This window comes from Aphelocoma coerulescens, chromosome 1A, assembly GCF_041296385.1.
Source record: "Aphelocoma coerulescens isolate FSJ_1873_10779 chromosome 1A, UR_Acoe_1.0, whole genome shotgun sequence".
Lineage (NCBI taxonomy): Eukaryota > Metazoa > Chordata > Aves > Passeriformes > Corvidae > Aphelocoma > Aphelocoma coerulescens.
In genome coordinates this window covers 54,687,479-54,707,358 of record NC_091014.1, presented here as the reverse complement: position 1 = coordinate 54,707,358, position 19,880 = coordinate 54,687,479, and the positions used below count along the sequence as shown (strand labels likewise).

The 19,880-nt window shown below is 42.1% G+C and overlaps 1 protein-coding gene across 2 annotated transcripts; it reads left to right on the top strand.

The window, feature by feature from the left end:
* The first annotated feature begins 1,352 nt into the window (after positions 1-1,352).
* On the top strand, positions 1,353-15,786 carry CSF2RB (colony stimulating factor 2 receptor subunit beta). Of its 2 annotated transcripts, none has more exons than XM_069002885.1 (14): positions 1,353-1,597; positions 2,460-2,619; positions 5,144-5,273; positions 7,253-7,437; positions 7,766-7,914; positions 8,832-9,003; positions 9,094-9,226; positions 9,325-9,485; positions 10,365-10,510; positions 10,665-10,779; positions 11,805-11,895; positions 12,167-12,236; positions 13,019-13,122; positions 13,397-15,786. In XM_069002885.1, the coding sequence occupies exons 2-14, from the start codon at positions 2,556-2,558 to the stop codon at positions 14,595-14,597; spliced, it is 2,721 nt and encodes a 906-aa protein (XP_068858986.1). In that variant the 5' UTR covers positions 1,353-1,597; positions 2,460-2,555; the 3' UTR covers positions 14,598-15,786. The 2 variants fall into 2 exon arrangements, with proteins under 2 accessions (XP_068858986.1, XP_068858985.1); XM_069002884.1 differs by having other exon boundaries at positions 10,608-10,779.
* The last annotated feature ends 4,094 nt before the right edge of the window (positions 15,787-19,880 follow it).

The following is a 19,880-nucleotide window of genomic DNA, read 5'->3' as shown; positions in this document are numbered from 1 at the left end:
CATTATTTTACTAAAATATTCCAAAATGTGACTTCCTGCATCAGAGTCTTTGTAGCAATGCAGTTCAGAAAGGAGATGAAGCAATATGCAATGATTATGTCCGTGACATTACATGTTGTGATACATAAGAAAATGCACTGTAAGTTTGAAACCTGACAGCACGTATGGCCTGCAAAGCTTCTGGTGTGCAGGATTCCTTGCTACTTGTTCCTGGAGTTCAACAGAGCAAGTGGCACCCAAAGATTTTCACTGACAGCTAGATCCTGTGATGTAACCAGTAACTCAGCACGTCTCTCTGAAAACGGAGGAACATTTTCAATGAGAAAGGAAAGGGAGGGAAAATGTCTTCTGGGAAACAAGTGACCTCTTTTATAATGGGTGCTGGGAGAACATAAACACACTGGCCTTTGAAAATCAGAGCGGGATGATCCCCCTCTGCCTTTAAACTGCAATGCAAAAGAAATTCTTCCCATCCAGCCAAGTTACATATTCCCCTAACTGTCTGCAGGTTTTGTACGGACACCTTCTGACACACAGTTTCCTCAGATACTCTCCATATTCTTTGTCTCGCTCTGCATGTTTCCCTTATTCACACTCTACATTTTTTTTGCTTGTTTATTGATGCAGTTCTGGTGAGAGAATTACTGTGCTAACAGTGGTTTTGGTCAGTACCACGGGGATTTAGAGGAGGAGTAGCAGTGCAGGACAGACGGACTCTGGCAGTTATATTCTGTATCTGGGCACTCATCTTAGTCCCCCACTGTTTATCCCTGAGAAGGCAATGTCTCTTCCTTATGACTACCTAACATTCCTAGGGTTTATTTTTGAAGGCTATTGGGCTAAGTTTTATGGTTGGATTAAAAGACCAGGCTGCCTTGGGTGTAGGATAACTTCAGATCAACTATTCTCACAGTTTTCTTTTGTTTCTTTTTGTTTCTTACTATAGTACTTATAATTTATTATTAATTGTTGTTGAAATGGGTAATACTTAGAAATATTACTCAAAATAAAGAGTTGCAGAGATAAAAGTAGTTCACTCTCCCCCAATATAGATGTACAAACAAAAGCTCAGAGGGATCCCTGCTAAGTCTAGAGTAAAGCAAGAAACAGCACTGGAGTGCAAAACAGAAAGCCCTTTCTTTATCTTTCTTATTTCTGCTCCAGTCAGTCCTTTCTCATTCTTAAAATACATTAGTCTCATGATCTGGTAATTGCTAACACACAGATTGGCAATGACAAACTTCCTTTCCCTCCCTTCCCAGTTAACCTAACAGTCCCATCTACGTGCGTGCTTTGGGGGCTAAAATAGGAAGTACAGACTTCCTATTTTGTGCAATTGCACAGATCTTCCTTGATAGGGGAGGTGTCAGCTTCTCTGAAAGTGGCATTTGGGGTTCACAAAAGATGTAGCAGTTATTTTGAAGACTCACTTGCCAAAAAAATCCTGTGGTTGGTTTATACTTCTGTCTCCAGTTCTAGGCAAGTGTGGGTTTGCTGATTTCTGCATCAGAGGATTCTGGTGCTGTGGGGGGAGGATGGACAGGGAGAGTCACCCATCAGGTTGAATCATCTGCCTCACAGACATCCCTGGATCCAGGTAAGGGAATGGCTTCCTTTCTGGGGGAAGCATAATGGCAGAGTCTGCTCTCATACAAGGACTTGTGAGTTACTGAGGGATTCCTTAGCTGTAATGATTATTCAAGGACTCAGCCAGACATTTCTGCTGCAAGAAAGTGGCATTCAGGAATCTAAAAGTCAATAGAAATTTAAAAGGAGTTTTTCCATGCTCCCCTAAAGTAGAAAAAACTCTCAGATCTGTAATGTGCTTGAGTAGGTGTGTTTATTGTGATTTTGAGCGAGCAATGAGAGATGGCCAAAAGGATTTAAATTTTGGTATTGAACAGCATGGTCCATGGTCCTGGAACTGCTCCATCTGCTCTCTCTCTACAATCACCAGAAAAGAAAAGAAAAGAAAAGCAAAGCAAGAATTTCAATTTCTTTGGTATTATGTCTAAAATTTGCAACTTGTTTGGGGGGCACCTAGAATATGTTGAAGGAAACTCTCAAAGTGAACGAATATGGAAATTCAACCACTATAGCTCCTAGGAACTATGTGGTTGAGATCATATTTTTAAGGAAATTAACCACTGTTGTGGTTCATTTGGAAGGCTTTAAGCATAAAGAGCAAAAGAATGAAATGAATTTTGAGGATGACTTTTCATCACAGATTAGGATTTTTTTCTTGTTGCTACTCAGCTGACTAAACCCCTGCACTTCCTTGGAAATGTACATTTACTTCATTCTTTGCTTGTATTGTAACAACATGCAATGAGAAGACATGGACTTTGTCTTACAATAAATGCTTGGGAGAAGTTCTTTCTGAATGTCACTTCAACGTGATCTTAAAGAAGTTCCCTTATTCAGTTTTACTTCTCTTTCTGTGAAACAAAAACAAACAGCTCCGCAGTAAGCAAGGCAAGAGAGTAGCCAGCAGGCAATGAAAACTCTGAAGTTCTGAGTTAGGATCAAGCCTGTATGCAAAGGACAGTATCAACATGAAAGAGATTTTCATCCTGCTGCTGAATCTGTATTTGGTCTTCCATGTTCAAGCCATTCGAGGTGAGATTCAAATCTATATTCTCTTTTATCCTCCCATTATTGCCTTTCTTTTTGTATCTGTCTCCTTCCTTCAGCTAATGCTCTTCCTCCTTTTCTGCTTGCTTTTCTTCTTCCTTCTTCTCCTGTTTTCTAAGCTGTAAGAGAACAGACTTCCTGATCAAAACCAGCATGTGGCAGGTGCATGTGCAGACAAATCAGTTGTATGTTGGTGGTATGAACAGGTGAAATACTGTATAAATGGATGAGATTAACAAGCTGATTGGATAACGAGTGAATGGAACGGGGGCTAGACCCTGATAAAACATAGGAAAATGAAGGGCTGCATAATTCAGATGGTAGTGCACAAGAGTAGGGACATGTGGCCAGACACAAGACAGTGTGGTGGGGCTACCAACAGGAAAATCCAGATGACCTGATTTTCTTCTTGTGGAATAGCTGACAGATAAAGCGACCATCTGCCATATCCATTGCTTTTGTTTCCTTTCTTATGCAACGAGAGCTTCTTTCTTCTTTTCTTTTCTTTTCTTTTCTTTTCTTTTCTTTTCTTTTCTTTTCTTTTCTTTTCTTTTCTTTTCTTTTCTTTTCTTTTCTTTTCTTTTCTTTTCTTTTCTTTTCTTTTCTTTTCTTTTCTTTTCTTTTCTTTTCTTTTCTTTTCTTTTCTTTTCTTTTCTTTTTTCTTTTCTTTTCTTTTCTTTTCTTTTCTTTTCTTTTCTTTTCTTTTCTTTTTTCTTTTCTTTTCTTTTCTTTTCTTTTCTTTTCTTTTCTTTTCTTTTCTTTTCTTTTCTTTTCTTTTCTTTTCTTTTCTTTTCTTTTCTTTTCTTTTCTTTTCTTTTCTTTTCTTTTCTTTTCTTTTCTTTTCTTTTCTTTTCTTTTCTTTTCTTTTCTTTTCTTTTCTTTTCTTTTCTTTTCTTTTCTTTTCTTTTCTTTTCTTTTCTTTTCTTTTTCTCCCTTCTCCCTTCTCCCTTCTCCCTTCTCCCTTCTCCCTTCTCCCTTCTCCCTTCTCCCTTCTCCCTTCTCCCTTCTCCCTTCTCCCTTCTCCCTTCTCCCTTTCCTTCCATGCCCTGCCCTTCCCTCTTTCCTTTCCTTCCCATGCCCTTCCCTTCCCTCTTTCCTTTCCTTCCCATGCCCTTCCCTCTCCTGCCCGCTAATTTGATTTAACAGAGCTGGGAATAGGAAGTGCACCATATCTGCAACAAGACTAGGCCTGTAGCTATCCTAAAGAGAGCAGAAAAAGAGTGTTGTCAGGAGCTGTGCCCCTTTTCTAATGCAGATACCTCATGTCTGAAGTAGCTGGACGAGTTGTGCTGCCTGGCCCAGCATCAATTGCAGGAAATCTTCCTTTGAGATCTCTTAGGGAAAAGGTATTACAGTGTAGGTCAGACTGGGTTCTTGGCATTCTGAGCCTTAGCTGTATATTCAGACCATCCTTTTCTATGTGGGATGCTCCATTTCCTGGTTGTGCAAGGAATACAGCAGAACTTACTTTGTACTGGTTTTCGTAGAAGATCAAAGTAAGGTCCCTCTTATTCTTGCTAACTAAGACAGCATCATTCTGTTCCGATGGGTTTTTGCCCATAAAAAGCCCCTCAAACAAGCTGATTACAGCTCTCATCAAGAAAAATTATTTGAGAGAGCACACTCACGTATGCACACTGTCATCTTTGTCATCTGAAGGTGCAATATCCCAATAGTGCAGCGTGGATATTACCTTAAGAGAAAATAAGGAAGCATAAGAAAGCACCTTGCTTCATAATGCATATGCCAGAGGCAGTCTGTATTTTTCAACTTCACAGTTGTGAACTTAAAGCAAAAAATATCCTTGATGAGAGGTCTGGCCACCTCTGGATCATAAATCTAGTTCCAACAAGTTAGTTTGGACATTCTTCTGAGTCATAACAAGACTATTCCCAGAGCATCTCACTTTTAAATACACATTTCTAGCATTATAAACTTTACTAGGAAGTTAATAGCAAAGCAGTCTGCACACCAACACGCAAGGATGAAATGATCACTGTATGTCTGCTGGTCATGGTATCTACTAATCCTTGGAAATATTCAGTGTTGGAAAAGTGATACCTTGGCTAAAACTGTATGCCTTGCAGGCACAAAGAGTTCACTTAATTGTTGTTAGTTGTACCTTGGTGTGGACACTCGTGGAGATGTGCAGAATGGTCACAACTCTGCACATATTTTCACTGAGTCATGCCCCATCCCTGGAGATATTCAGGGCCACATTGGATGGGGCTCTGAGCAAAGTGGTGCAGTGGAAGGTGTCCCTGCCCATGGCAGGAGGCTTGGAACCACATGATCTTTAAGGTCCCTTCCAACCCAAACAATTATATGAGTCTATTCTATTCTATTCTATTCTATTCTATTCTATTCTATTCTATTCTATTCTATTCCATTTTCTGGTGCCAAGAGGAGAGTACTGTTATCAGTGCCTTTCTCATTCTGTACCTCCTGCTGTCTCTCACCATTTATATTTTTAATCACTGCATCTTTTTTGCCTGAATTCCTTTCCCAGAGAGTATCCCAATGAAAAGCTTGAACTGCTACAATGATTACAAGTCAAAGGTGACCTGCACATGGATGGAGCATTCAGAGGCTCATGACCTTGTTGCTATGGTTCTTTACCAAAGGGATAATTTTATAATGTAAGTACCTGAAATGTGCTGAGCTAGATAAAAGTACAAAGGGAAATTGGCCATTACTTGGAATCCTGGGGACCAGCAGTCAGGTTTTCAGAAAGCACATCCACCTCTCTTTCTGACTGAAGCAAAAGTTGTGCCTGCTTCTGAGGCCTCATCCAGGAAGAGAGAAGTGAATGGGCTATGCCAGTTGAATTCTTTTTAACACCTTTACAATTATTTTCCGTAATTTTGTTGTAGGATCATAGATATGGAATAAGATGGGGCATATAGGATGTTAATAAACAGCATTAGGGGAGAAGGAAGTGTCAGAACAAGTGTGAGTATCGTTTGTAAACCCTAAAGGGAGGAGACATTCCCCCTGTCGTTTTGCCCATTTAGAAGCATCACTGAGAGTGTGGTTTTGATAACTTTTGAGAGATATGTATAGACTGTATATTTATTAGGGAGAGAGGACTGGTAAGTTCTCTATCTGTGCCATCAGTTTTCCTCCCAGAGATACCAGTGTGTTTATGACAGTATCTCTCTGTTACATCTGTTTCCTTTTGAAAAGGAAACCGAATCACCAGACTGGATCGATGGCGAAGATAAGGAAGGACAGAAATGGAGGAATAGTTAAGGGACAGAGGAAGGCAAAGATAGATAGTTGAGAAGAAAATTATTTAGAGTCTGGGGATACAGGAAGAAAAGGAAAGAGGAAGAACTCTTGATTTTATTGCAAACAAGAGGGAATTAAGAGACCTAAAAGCAGATGAAAACAGTGGAAGGACTTTGGAGCAGGACCTTGAAGTTAAATACTTCTGGGGAAAGATGATATAAATTTACTTGGACCTTTGGAGGATTCTCTGGAACTTTGTTACATGATGAAGTGTGTGGATCATGAAACTTAACTGAGGTGAATTAATCAGACAAGCAGGTATTAAACATAGACAGTCACACAGCTGAAATCAAAATGGCCAACATTTAAGCAGGATCAGCTCATGGGTGAAGAATAGTTGACTAAATCCCAAACTGTAAGGTAATGCTGGTGAGTAGATAGAAGTAACCTCATGGCTTCACACCCCTTGGGCTGACTCTTTTGCTTGAGGGTACACAGACACCACAGTGTCCAATCCATATTTCAGCAATATCCCTGGTTTCCTTGCTAATACCCAACTTACAAAAATAGCAGTAGTGCTGAATAATGCTTGCTGACATATAGTTGGCTAGAAGACTCCATCCTATCCTGGAAGAGAGTATTTGGCCTTAAATATTCACAACTTAATATTTCTCATCTGAGCTGGAACAAGATAATATACTGGGCATGAGGCCATAAGCACAAACAAAATTCCAGAGGGTACATAAAGAAGCAACGCATCTCTCCAGCAGCTAAGGCTACTGCAACCACACAAAGATTATCCTCTCCTGCCTAGTTTAACAAATAGTTTCTAATTTTCATGATGCTACTTGGCCTGGAGAAAGGCCATCTGAAAGGATGATTAACATTGTGGATGAAATCTTTAATGAATGCTCAAGGTCCCTTGGCAGAACAGAACTACTAAGGACACGGAAGTACATTTTGGTTGAGAATCTTTTTCTAAGTGTTTTTCTGGTACTGCAAAATGAAAGTCTTCAAGCAGCTTAGGATCTTTAGTGCCTTTCACTCTGAATAAAAGGTGTATTTACATGATGTTAATTTTCATTATACTATTTCTCATCTAAAAATATGAGATTATATAGAGCTAGCCTAAAAAGTAACAAAAATGAACTGGTACCGTAACATTCTGCTGCACAGCTTCAAAATGGGGAGGCAAAATTCCAGTGTTAAAAATATTTCTCATACTAACTGATGCAAACCAGGACTAATAGGTACAGGGGGAAGGGGATATAAGTGCCTTAGTCAATTATAACAGCAGGATGGGATGAAATTGCTTTCAGGTGTTTAATTTTGCACTACCTACAGGTCTTCAGATCAGATCTTTATAGATCACTTTATCTGCACACAGGAAGGACATGGACATGTTTTGCAAACGTCAGACAGAGAATGACTTACGTGAAGCTCCGGACGTGTATGTGCACTGGGTCTGCCGCAACACTACAGAATATTTGGGAATAGGGGTAGATTATAGCTATGGCTTCAGACCTAACAAGGTGCTTCAAGCAGAACTGGATGTTGATCTTTTCCAAAATGGTAAGGCTTAAATACCAAATTCTCATTTTTCAATGAATTCTGGGGATTTTTGAGAGTGTATTTGCCATTCAGCTGGAATTGAATTGCACTTCCATTGTGAAAACTACCAAAGAGTTCCACATTGAGAGGGTTGGGCAGGGAGAGGAGAAGGCAAGTTTCTGGGAGCAGCTGGCCCTGGTATCATCTCAGGAGCTGGTCAAGCAGGAGGTACTTGATGTGTCAGGGATAAGATATTCCGGAAATGGGGAAGCTTACCTAGATGTTTTCTTCCCCTCTTTGTGTCCTTTCTGCATTATCTCCTCTCACATGTTGTACCTTCACCTTCCAGTTCAGCCCCTCCCACCTCAAAACCTCACAGTTGCCTTGATGACATCAGGAGACTTCTTGCTGACCTGGAGAACAGCCAGTGGAAGCCAAGGGTTGGGCAATGCACTGGAGTTTGAAGTCACTTACAAGCGGGAGTGGGAGTCCTGGGAGGTAAGAGCAGAGGAGCTGAGCTGTCCTGGTTTGGGCTGCACCATTCTGGGCAGTTGAAAATCTGGTAAAAGCCTGTGGTTGAAAGTCTGTGGTCTTTCCATTCTGGGGGACTGTGAGGTGATACAACAAGTGTTGTTTTGGGTCAGGTAGAAGGGACTCTCTTTCTGTTTGCAAGTGACTTGCCCAGTGAAATACCATTTGTCCTGAACTGAATGCTGAACTGAATGCAAAGATCTCTTCTCCACTCAAACAAACCCCTAACCACTGTACTTGGATTCAAGTTGGAGTTGATTTTGCCCTGAATCCTTCTTAAACTGAATTAAATCACGTTCCAACAGGATGCTGTGGGTTCACGTGGGGAAAACAGCAAAATACATTTGAAGTTGCTCCCCCTTTGAGACAGATATATTTTGGGTTTTTCTTTTTTGTGGTTGTTGTTTTTTGGTTTTCTTCTAAGTTTTTAGGAGTCCATATCCTTTGCCCTATCATTTCCCTAGATCTGCATATGTTTCTGCTCTGTACCTGTCAGCCTGATCTTTAGATTTTAAGGGAAATGTCTTGGCCCGATTCCCACATAATTCTGCACTGAGCAGTGCTATGAACTTGTGTAGCTGGAGCTGAAGACAGTCTGGGCTTTGCAAGCTGCAGGAGTTTGCTACTTGTTGTGGGGGGAGATTGTGCCTGACAATGGCCATGCCTCACCCTTCCTGCACTGTGCTGCTTCAGCCCCTCTTGTGTGGGAGCGAGGAAACACCACATGGCAGCCTGTGCACGGACCATCACACACGTGGGACTGTTGGAGATGCAGCCTGGCAGTCAGCTCCTCTCACTCTTTCCCTGTCTTCCCTCCACCTCTCCATTCCCTGACTCCCCAATTTCCTCTGTCCCTTCCTCTCCCCCCTCTTCCCCAACAACAGGAAGCTGCCTCGCTCTTGCTCTCCAACACCACACATTGCAGTCTGAGCCGTGAGGACCTTGTCCCAGGGAGCAGCTACGTTGCCCGTGTGCGAGCCAGACCAGGGCAGGCCAGTGGCTTCTCTGGGCGGTACAGCGAGTGGAGCACAGAGGTGTCATGGAAGACCCCTGAAGGTAATTTGGGATGGAGTGGGGCTGTGCAGGGTTGGAAGCTGAGAAGACAGAGCTTTCCTGTCACTTACCTTGCACTTGTGTTGTCTGAAGGTGGCCTTCAGCCCAGGAACCTTCGCTGCCTCTTCAATGGTGGAGACCGTCTGACATGCAGCTGGGAAGTGAAGAAAGTGATCACCACCTCTGTCCTCTTCAGCTTGTTCTTCAGGGCCACCCCAGCATCAGAGTACGCGCTCTGCCCACAGCAGCATGTCTGTGCCTCTCTCATGGGGCTTCTGCCTGTCCCATTCCCCTGATTTCATTCATCCTCTTTTATCCCCTCAGAGAAGAGGAGTGCTCTCCTGTGCATGAGGAGGCTTTGCCCCACACCCCATATGTGGTCCAGAGCTGTGAGATCCCTGTTAGCAATTCCAGCACCCAGAGCCAGTACCATGTGTCTGTCCGGGCCAAGACGGAGGAGAAGCTGATCGAAGCCTACAAAAACAGTGAGTTTCTGTGTTGTTTCTTGCTTCTCCTTCTTGTTTCTTGGAGAGATGCCTTTTTGAGCAAGAGGGGCGGAGGACAGTGGTGATGAGGAAAAGTAAGTGGGAAATGGAAGAAACAATCACTGATGAAGAAAGGAACTGTATCAGGCCAGAGCTCTGGGATGTAGGTGTGGAGTTCCTTGTTACTCTGAGGAAGGTGACAGTGATGGAAACTGTTGTGCAGAAATTCAGGCTGTGACCCAGAGCTTCTCAGTGAGCATTTGCCACCCTGCTGACTTCTCTGTGATTCACATTCATGAGTGTCCCAGGTGACAGGGAACTGTGGTGAGAGGTGTTTGTGGGGAGTAGGAGTGTGTCACTATGTGATTTCTCAAGAAGCCAGTGAGCTCTTGTGGATTTGTGCAGTGGCCCCTGGAACACTGGATGAGGTAGGAATCCTTTGCCCACTGAGGTGCACCATGTGGGTCATCTCTGCCTGCATGTCTCTGAAGGTATTTGGGTGACTTTTCAAACTCTAAAACTAGGACAGCTCCTGCAGTGGGTGAAAATACCAGGAGGTAGCTCCAAGAGAGCTGAAAATTTCTGGGAATGTGGTGGACCAGCACAGATATTTCAACTACTGCTTTGCTGTTTTTCTGTACACAAAGGAGTGCTGTCAGTATTCATGGGTATGGATTTTCTGTTATTTAGTGGTCTACTGGTTTATGGTATTTGACTACAAAAGGAAGATGCGGAGAGTTAAGAAGTGTTAAAAAGCTGAGCCATTTTACATTGCACAAACCAACTTTGTTTTCAGTCCCTGGAAATGATTCACAATGTGGAAATAGAGAACTGGACCAGTAGGTTGGTAAGTGCTCTGAGACATTCAGTGTGTTCCAGTTCAGGTGCTGCCGCCTGCAAATGTGTCAGTAACAGCAACAGAGAACCAAGAGTATGAACTAAGGTGGATAAAACACAAATTGAATTACAGCTTCATAAGACAGAGATACCAAGTCAAGTACTGGGAAAACAACCGATATGAAAAGGTAACTTACAAAGTGCAAGAGTCCTGAATATTTCTCTGCTGGTCAAGTGGAAAGACAGTTCTCACCTCTGTCATTGGTGTTCATCCCCTCTTCCCAGACTCTCCAGGAGTTAAATATCAGCAATGATGAACCTCCCTTCATCTTCACTCTGCAGATGCTGGCAGCATCTACAGACTATAGGGGGAAAATGCGTGCAAGGGTGAATACACCGGAATATGAGGGACCTTGGAGCGAATGGAGTGAGGAGTTCACCTGGAAGACTGAGAATGGTAATTTTCATGCAGCTGCTTCTGTCAGGTTTTGGTGGACTGTTAATGGCTGGAATGGCTCTTTAGTATAACACATTCTCTCTGATGGGGTTGGAGTGAGATGGAGCCATGGTCTAGTTGGAGTCACTTACCAAAGGGGCTGCCCTGCCTGCATCCTTGCAGTACAGCAACAATGCTGGGGAAGGAGGTGAGTGACCTCTTAAGCTTCTTTCCTACTTGCCTTCATAAGGTGAGTACAGCTAACCACAGAGTTTTCCACATGGAGAAAGAATCAAAGACATCCTGCCCAAAAGATTATCATTGTTTTCTGATTCCAGTAGTCCATTCTGCTGTCAGTGATTAAAGAGCCTGATAATTTAAGAAGATAGAACATAAGCCATCAGCTTTTTATATTTGCAGAGTGACTATAAGATTGTGTAAAACACATAGTGGAGTCCGCTGGAGATAAAATCTTTGCATGTTTTTGCTGTTTCTGGACTTAGAGGCAGAATATCTGCCATCACACAATCTTTTGCCCAAATTAATATGATCTTACGTGGTTTGTCCTGAGAAAGGTTGTAGTGGTTATATCATGGGCAAATTTTTATGTGTGTATTCAGGAAGAAATTAGTGTGCTGTTGTGGCTGTTATCAGCTCTTAGAAAATCTCTGAGACCCCATTTCCTCAGAAATGTACAGAGTCAGGCAGACTTAAGATGTCTGAAGGCATGCTTATTGTTCATGGTGGAGTAAGGTTCATAACCATCTTTTTATTAGCTTAAATTGTTTAATTCTGATGTCAGTAAAAGCTTAAGAAGTGAATCAGTAAAGGAAACAATGAACTCCTTTGGTCAGTACACTGTTCAGGTCATGTTTGACCTGTCCCACTTTGGAGGATATCCCAACAGTTCGAAGGCCTTAAGATCCTGTCCCTCCACATATCACATTCCCTGATCTCTTCTGATGAATAGTGACCAGAGTGAAAAACCTGTTGTAGGAAACAGCCACTCTACAGGTATCCAGCTTTTTCTCTTTTCTCTGTTTCAGTTCTGGCACCTGTGGTTCTCCCAGTGATGCTCCCAGCTCTCATCATCCCTTTGCTGATAGCTGCTTATTGCAGCTATAAGTATTTCCTCAGGTAGGCTTGTGTTGCAACAAGGAGGCTTAGCAGCCCGTGTGGGTGGCATAAAGTCTGAGGCACTTCTTGTCCCCCACGAGGGAGGTTTGTGTGGAGGTGGGCCTTGGTGGGCAGCCTTGTGCGTGGCTGTGCAAGGGAGAGGGTTGGGTGGTGCTGTGCCAGTGCCTCGGTTGTGCCTCGCTGTGCTGAGCAGCACGCTGTGTGGGGTGCAGCCTTTGCTGGTAGTAGTCACGTTGAGAAGCAAATCTTGAAAACTGTGCTCGTGCTGCAGGAAGAAGAAAATGTGGGAGGAAAAGATTCCAAACCCCAGCAAGAGTGTCCTGATCCAGAGCTACCTGGGGGTAAGAGGGAACTGTACCTTGAAGGGTTCATTATTTCTCTCTTTTTCAGGACTTCCAATAACCATAAGAGCTCTTCTTGTTTTCTAGTCCACAATGAACAGATATCTTCATTCATCTATTGCTTGTTTTTAGGAGAAATTCTGGTCCTACTCAACGTAACAGTGCTCTTATATTTAGCAGACCTCTTTGTGCTTTGCTTGTCAGCACAACTGTGATTTAAAATCAAAGTAGAAAAATTTTCAGTACTCTAAAATTTCCTGCTCCTGTGCTTTTAAAAGGGGGTTCTTAAAACCTGCCCAGCACTTGTGGACTCACCAACTCTCAAAAGCAGGTTCCGAGGGGATACTGCCAAGTAGTTCCCTGAAAAGCTTGATGTTTGCTCTCTTGAAATCCAGAGTCGCAACCCTACTGTTCCTTTTTCTTTCTTCCCATTACTCTGAAAATTTTAAACTCAATCATTTCATGATCACTGTGGCCAAGACAACCACCTACTATCAAATCCCTCAAGTCCTCTATTCACAAATAACAAGTTTAGGAGGGCATCTTTCCTAGTTGGCTCACTGAGTACTTGTTTAGGTCAGTGGTAAGGCAATACAGGTTTGAAGAAACCATCTTCTGAAGAGCAGAACACACCTTTGAGTTGTATTAGTGAAGTTGTATCCCTGTCACTGGGTGCTATAGGCTCTCCTGTTTGTTTTCTTTGTCTATGAGGAATGTACAGTTCTTGATTCTACTGCCAGTGAGATACTGCCCTTTGGTCACATCTGCTTTTTCATTTTCAGAAAGGACACTTGGGAAGTTGGCCAACAAGCAACCAGCTGGACTTCAACAAATACAACTTTTCAGAGAAGATGGAGCAGCCTAGCTTCCTTCAAGTCGTGGACAGGTAAGTGATCAGCACATAATAGTGACACGGTGGATGGTCTCTAAGACCTCACTGTGTCATGGCAGGATATAGTCAAATGTTCTGTCACTAAAAATCCCATACAAGTTTCTTTTGAGGAGGAGATTAAATTTTTTGCTAAATGGGTAACTGCATCTGCAAGAAAATTTTTTCTAAGCCTGTATGTAGCTATGTGTGTTTTCAACTAAAGTTGGTTTATATTTCTTGTTTACCACAATAATCTCTCTCATGAGCAACTTAACTTTCCCACATTCAGGCAGGCGAAGACTTTGGCAGAGTGCCTTGAAGAGCAGACTCAAAAGACAGATGTTTCCCCTGTTACACTGGACCTACAGAACTCATACCAAGCTTTAAATGAGTCAGAGCATGCCCCAGTTGTCTGCTCAAGTCAGAGTGCTGGTCATTCCTTCCCCATTTCAAGGAGAAACAGTGCCGATGCAAGTATTGCTTCCCACACAGCAATCCCTTGCTTTGATTTCAATGGTCCATACTTGTACAGCCCAGTGGTGTCCTCTCACCCTGATATACATGAGACCCTGAAAATGGACCCCGTGGGGCTCAGTAAGAAATCGGTTTCCCTTCAGTATGTGACACTCCCAAGGGAAGACTCTCCCCAGGCCCCACAGAGGCAACAACAGCCAGGAGCAGCTCCTCCAAAGGACTTGCTCCCAGATCAGAAGGAAATGATGCAGCACCTTGATGACAAGGAAGAACTCTCGTGGGTCTCACCAGCCTGTGGGGAAGGCACCAACCAGGGAACAGAAAAGCAGAACTCTCCAAAGGTTCTCAGCTGTACCATGTCTCCTCAACAGTGTCCCTTGGAGTACATCACCACGGACAGCCCATTACTGCCCTCAGCCATCACCTCCACCCATCCTCCACTTGTCGCAGCTGGGGAATCACCTTGTGGCTCACAGGAGCCCCAGCCTCCCAGTGACCACTCTTGCCACGAGTTTTCTCCTGAGAAAACTGGTGTCATGATCCCAATGTCAGGCCAAGCACCAACCTCGTCTCCTGAATTGCACCTGGATGTATTTGGTGACTATCTTACTGTGCCTGAAGGTCTCCATGAACAATCAAAACCCACAAAGATTCCTCTGCCTGTCTTACAGAAGGAAAATGGTATTCCTAGAAAGCAGCCTTTGTCAGAGGGTAACTTGGTGGTGTTAAACCCTGACAGCACTGAGCCAGTTTTCCTCTGCCAGGTTGGTGACTATTGCTTCCAGAGCCTAAAATCCAGTATGAAGATGGACAATAGTCAGGAAGACCACCAAGTCAAGAAACTTTCTGAAGGTGAGACAACACTTGGGAAGCCTGTATGTGATGATGAATCCATCACTGGCAAGGAAAAGGATGTATGGAAGAAAAAAATACAGGCCATTCAGCTTTTCAAAAACCTGAAGTCAGATGATTACTTTTCCTGGCAGCAGTCTTTGAGAATCAAAGAAGTCTGTTAAATGGGTAAATATTAATGACTATCAAAGAGACAGGTAACTGAAAGAGGCTGCAATTATCCGGTGAAAAGGAACCCTCAAACCTAGGAACAAATAAACACCAGTTCCATTTTCAAGCTTCCAGTCCAACGCGTTGAAAAACTTGAAGTAACTCAATCTCATTCTCGGTGGTCTTCACAGATTTGGCATGAAAGACAACACAAATATTGCTCTTTAGTGTTTTTCAAACTTTTTGGCTTATCCATGATGAACAGTTTATCCTCCTCATGATCCTGTGACCCATCACAATCATCTTGCCATTATATCAGATTGTTTGGCAAAACTCATGGCAGGAAATGCAGACTTTACATTTGAAAGGCTATCAGAAGATGACAAGCTTGAAAACCTTGGAAAGAAAAGTTATATTCTTAAAAGCAATTTTGTTGAACTTTTGTGTATTTGTAAAAAAGCTCTAAAAGTCATCAAGGAACTTTTATATCTCTGCCTTTCCACTATGGCATGAAATAGGTATTGTCTAAGGTGAAAAAACCCCAGACAGTTACAGAAGCATAAATAAAAAATGAGAAAAAATTGTGTTGAAATCCAGGAAAACTTTCTTAATGTTAATGTGCAGTATATCACAGTGGATTCAAAGGGTAAGAAAGAAACATTACTGGGATAAAGCAAGTTGTAGAGAACCATTTGGAAGAAGAAACGTTCCTGAAAGAAAACTCAAGGGCTCCTAAGGTTCAATGAGAGGGAGTGGGGCAGATAACACAAAATGGCAGGTAAGAGATGCTGGGAAGGTGCACAAGCTTCTGCTTGTTTCTTTCTATTTCTAAGTGTTAAAGTACTGTATGATTTTCTTTTAAGTTCATTGACCGTTTATACACTATATACTTCATCCTAACATGTAATTGATTCTTAGTTTGGTTTGTTTTTCCCTAAATAATGAGTGTTGAGAAAGAGGAGACTTTTTTCCCCAGTTTTGCTGTAAAGAAGGTGGTGCAAGATAAGAGCATTTGTTCAGAACTGCTACTCTGTAATCAGTGAAAAGGCTTTGGCTTCAGACCTGAAGGTGGACTTGATTTCCAAAAAACTTTTTTTTCTTCAAATATAAAATCTGTATTAATAAATATATTATTTCTTCCTATAAATATTTCCTTTCATATGTTAAAAATATTGTGTTTACAATAAAATTACTATCACCTCATTTGCTCAGGTCTCAAAAAATTCTGTATGTTCAGCTGGGCCATATGTGAGGTAGGACATTTTCTCCTGACTCAGCTGTATTATTTGACAGAGAAAATGAGTTCTGTGTCTGTGCCACCCGATTCCTCCTGCTGGGTTAATGGGACTGTGCTGATTCAGAAATTATAGTGATATTATTTGGGTTTTTGAGAATTTAACCCTTGTAAATACCATTTCAAATCTGAAAGGTGTGCGAATTGAGCTTGGTTCTCTTGACAGCAGAAGGCAGGCAGTTGCAGCCTCCAGTAGAGAATACTGATGAACACTTTGAGGGATTTTCAATTTAGGCCTTTTGTAATCAAAAAAATACATTGTTAGTCTCTTCTTTGGCCTTTTATGAGTGGCACAACAATTTCTTCCAGGCTGTATAATTGTGCTCTATCGAAGCATGTCCTAAAAGGAGATGTTCAAATTCATATGCAAATATTGTATCTGAGTTCATATCTTAGATATGCATCACTTTACTGGGCCTTGAATTGCTGGGGTTTAATAATCAAGAAGAATAATGAGTGGGAGAAGTTTTATTCAACTCAGTGGCTTTTGGATAAAGCCCATTTACATTGTGATCTGTATTCTGAGATGTGATAAGTACTCTAAGAGCACTCTGTTCCTTCTGTTCCTCTGCACTTCACTGGGCATTTGCAGAGGCTGATTTTGGTGAAAGGATTTACAGATAAAAGCACATTTGTTATGATCCCACAGAGATGATATTATCATCTGAAGATCACTTTAGGAGCCTGGAATTTGCAGAGTAACATGCCACTGTCAGGATAGGGGAACTGAGCAGTGGTTTGCTTTCCAACTATAACAATTCATTTAGGGCAGAATAAGTTTCTGCTCTAGGGACTCCTTCTTCAGTATCCACCTAAGTATCATTAAATAAAATATGTAATGCACATTGGAAGCAGAGCTCATCATCTATGGCTCTTCTCTGCCAGAGGAATCCACTTCTTACTGGCTCGCAGAATCAAAATTTCCATAAACTTCATCTGTTGCTGATCATATGAATCTTCCATTCTCTTCTGCATGAGGTCTGTAAAAAGTATTTTACAATCCTGTAGCCTGGTGATTCAAGACTTAGAAGGTCATGAGTCCCAGGTCTTCAACTTCCTGATCATTAGCTTGAGCCACAAAGTTACTGTGCAAAGGCAAGTTGCTGCTCCCTTCCCCAGTGCTAGGTATGGATATGCAGGAGAAGAATCTTCATTCTGATGATTCAGGAGCCAATTATGACATGCTCCTCTCTGTAGGGCTTCTCACTAAGTAGTTCCAGCCCCTCAGCCTTATATCTGCATGATGAGTCACCAATGTTTCCTATACAGTCAAAAAACGAGTTATGAGATGATTGCAACCCTTTCCTTACTGCATACTCAAACATAAAAGATTCTGCCCATGTTTTAGCAGCAGGCATTTTTCCTTGCTCTGAAGTAATCACTTTATTATTCCCTTATCATAATCTTCATCAACCAGAAACAAATTACCTGAATTTGCATGAGACTAGGGTAGGAGGTACATTGTGACCTCGGCAGTTCTAATTAAGGTCAATGCTGAACCGGTCTGCTGCTGTATTTCTGTTGGCTTGGGGGTTGTCTCTTATGTAAGGAAGGAAAATGGGCCTGAATGGTTTGCTAGAAAAAGAAACCTGCAGTGGAAAGCCCTTCGAGACCTCAAGGAACAACAGCTGGAGGATTTCAGAGAATCCTGTGCCTCTGCTGGGTAATGCAAAACAAAACCAACCCATCCTGAAGTCCCTGCACAGTTTCATGTTCACAAGCAGGTTGTACACACAATCTTACTCCCATAGAACTCCACTCTGTCTCTTCTCCTCACTCCCTACATGCTCCCTCTGCTCTCACTATGGAGATCAAATTTCCATGAGAAGAAACTCCACATGTCACATTCTCTACGTGGGGAATAAGTAACACTATGACTTCATGCCTCTTTTGGCCCTTTATAAATCCTTTCAAGTGTATCCCAGGATTCCATATACTCCAATCCTGACCCTAACAACTCCTCATAATACACAACAGATGTTTCACCATGAAGTTCAGCGGGTGAACCCAAACTCCTCTGCAATCTTGTACAACACGAACCATCTTTAGGTCAAAACCTTTCTAGGTTGGCTGTGTTCTTTCCAGCTTGTTGGTAAGGAAGCATTTGGTCCTCATTCTTGAAGGATGATTTGTTTGTCTAGAGAAGTAGTTGTAAAGCTATCTGAAACAACTGGACAGCTTTTCCTATTCTCTTTTCAAAAAATTTCCATCTCCTTGCTTGCAGTGTGCACATACATTGCAAAGGTTTGGGATGAGTACTTTTTAACCTTCTAAGCTGTTTGTCCTTCTGTGGCACTCAAAGTTACATATGATGTTGACACACATTTTTGAGTTTATTTCTTTCCCTGCAGATTCAGGATGGATTCATGGTGCTGTTTCAGCATCTGAAGACACCCTTTTCCTCCCTTCTACTTGCAGCACAGACTGTAGTACAGGATCAGAAGACTAACACACTGGATCTAAACAAACATTCCATCTAGCCCAGGATTCTGTCTCTGTCAATATTTGCAGTGGATGCTTAAAGCCCAGGTATAGTAAACATGGAACAATATCCACTCAATAGGTAAATCCCGGCCCAGAGCTTTCCTGAGAAAGAGATTCAACTAATGCCTTTCTAAAACCACTAAATTTTTAGCTTCTTAATATCTGATAGTAAAACATTAATAAATTTGCTCATAAATAAAAATATACAAACAAAAAAATAATGCCCATATTTTCCTGAACCAATTTTGTGCCAACTGCTTGGTAAGTTACTCCTTAGATTTTGTTCTAGGAGAACTGATAAACCATCATTCCTTATTCACCACCCCTTGTTTGAGAAGCTACAACCTTCTGTCAAATGATTTCTCAGTTGTCTCTTTTTCCAAGCCAGCAGGGTGAGGGAGGAGATTCTGCCCCTCTACTCTGCTCTGGTGAGATCCCACCTGGAGTGCTGCAGCCAGCTCTGGAGTCCCCAGTGCAAGGAAGACATGGACGTGTCAGAGAGGGTCCAGAGGAAGGCCATGAAGATGGTGAGAGGTATGGAGCCTCTGCTGTGAAAACAGGCTGAGAGAGCTGGGGGTGTTCAGCCTGGAGAAGAGAAGGGTCTAGGGCCACATTATTGCAGCCTTTCAATATATAAAAGGTATTAAAAAATATATATATGCCCTAGGGTATATCACCATGTCCCACAGCCGTAGGGAGGAGGAGGAGAGAAGATCCAGCAGGCAGGAATTGTGCAGCAAGATTGATCTATTTAATTATTTTACAAACTCTTTTATAGACTTTTTTCTTCACAGTCTAATTGTACAAAGGATCAGCCACCCCTTGGGGTGATTGGCTAAAATCCTAAAACATCCATTGTCAAAATATTTTTCTACTGTACCATAAACAAGACTTTTCAAGGCTGCAGGTGTTTGGTTGTTTACAGAACTCTGCTACCTCTTCTGTGAGAGAGAAAAGTCTCTCACGGGCTTAGAAAATAGCAAGAAAATCCTTGCTAGCAGCATTTTTGTATCCACAGTAAGGTGGTTTATAAAGAAGACAGAGAGAGACTTTTTACCAAGGTCTATAGTGCCAGGACAGCGTGCAGCAGTTTTAAACTGGAAAAGGATAGATTTGGATTGGATATGAGGAAGAAATCTTTACAATGAGGCTGTCAAGACACAGAAATTGGTATCTCAGGGAAGCTGTGGATGCTTATTCATTAGAAGGTTCAAGGCCAGGTTGGATGGGGCTTTCAGCAACCTGGCCTAGTGGAAGATGTCCTTGCCCATGGCAGGTGGTTTGGATCCTTCCAACCCAAGCCAGTCTATGAATCTCTGTTTCTATGATTCTAATCTCATCTCCCATTTATACCTAATAGCTTAGTGTTTTCTCCATCATCATCAGGTTGGAGTACCCCAGATAAAATGTTACCTTTCTCAGTCACTCAGATCTCTCAGGTGAGAGATCTCTCACCACTCAGTCTGCCAGAGAATTAATAACTATGTCGAAGATTATAATTTTCCTGGGAGAAATCACT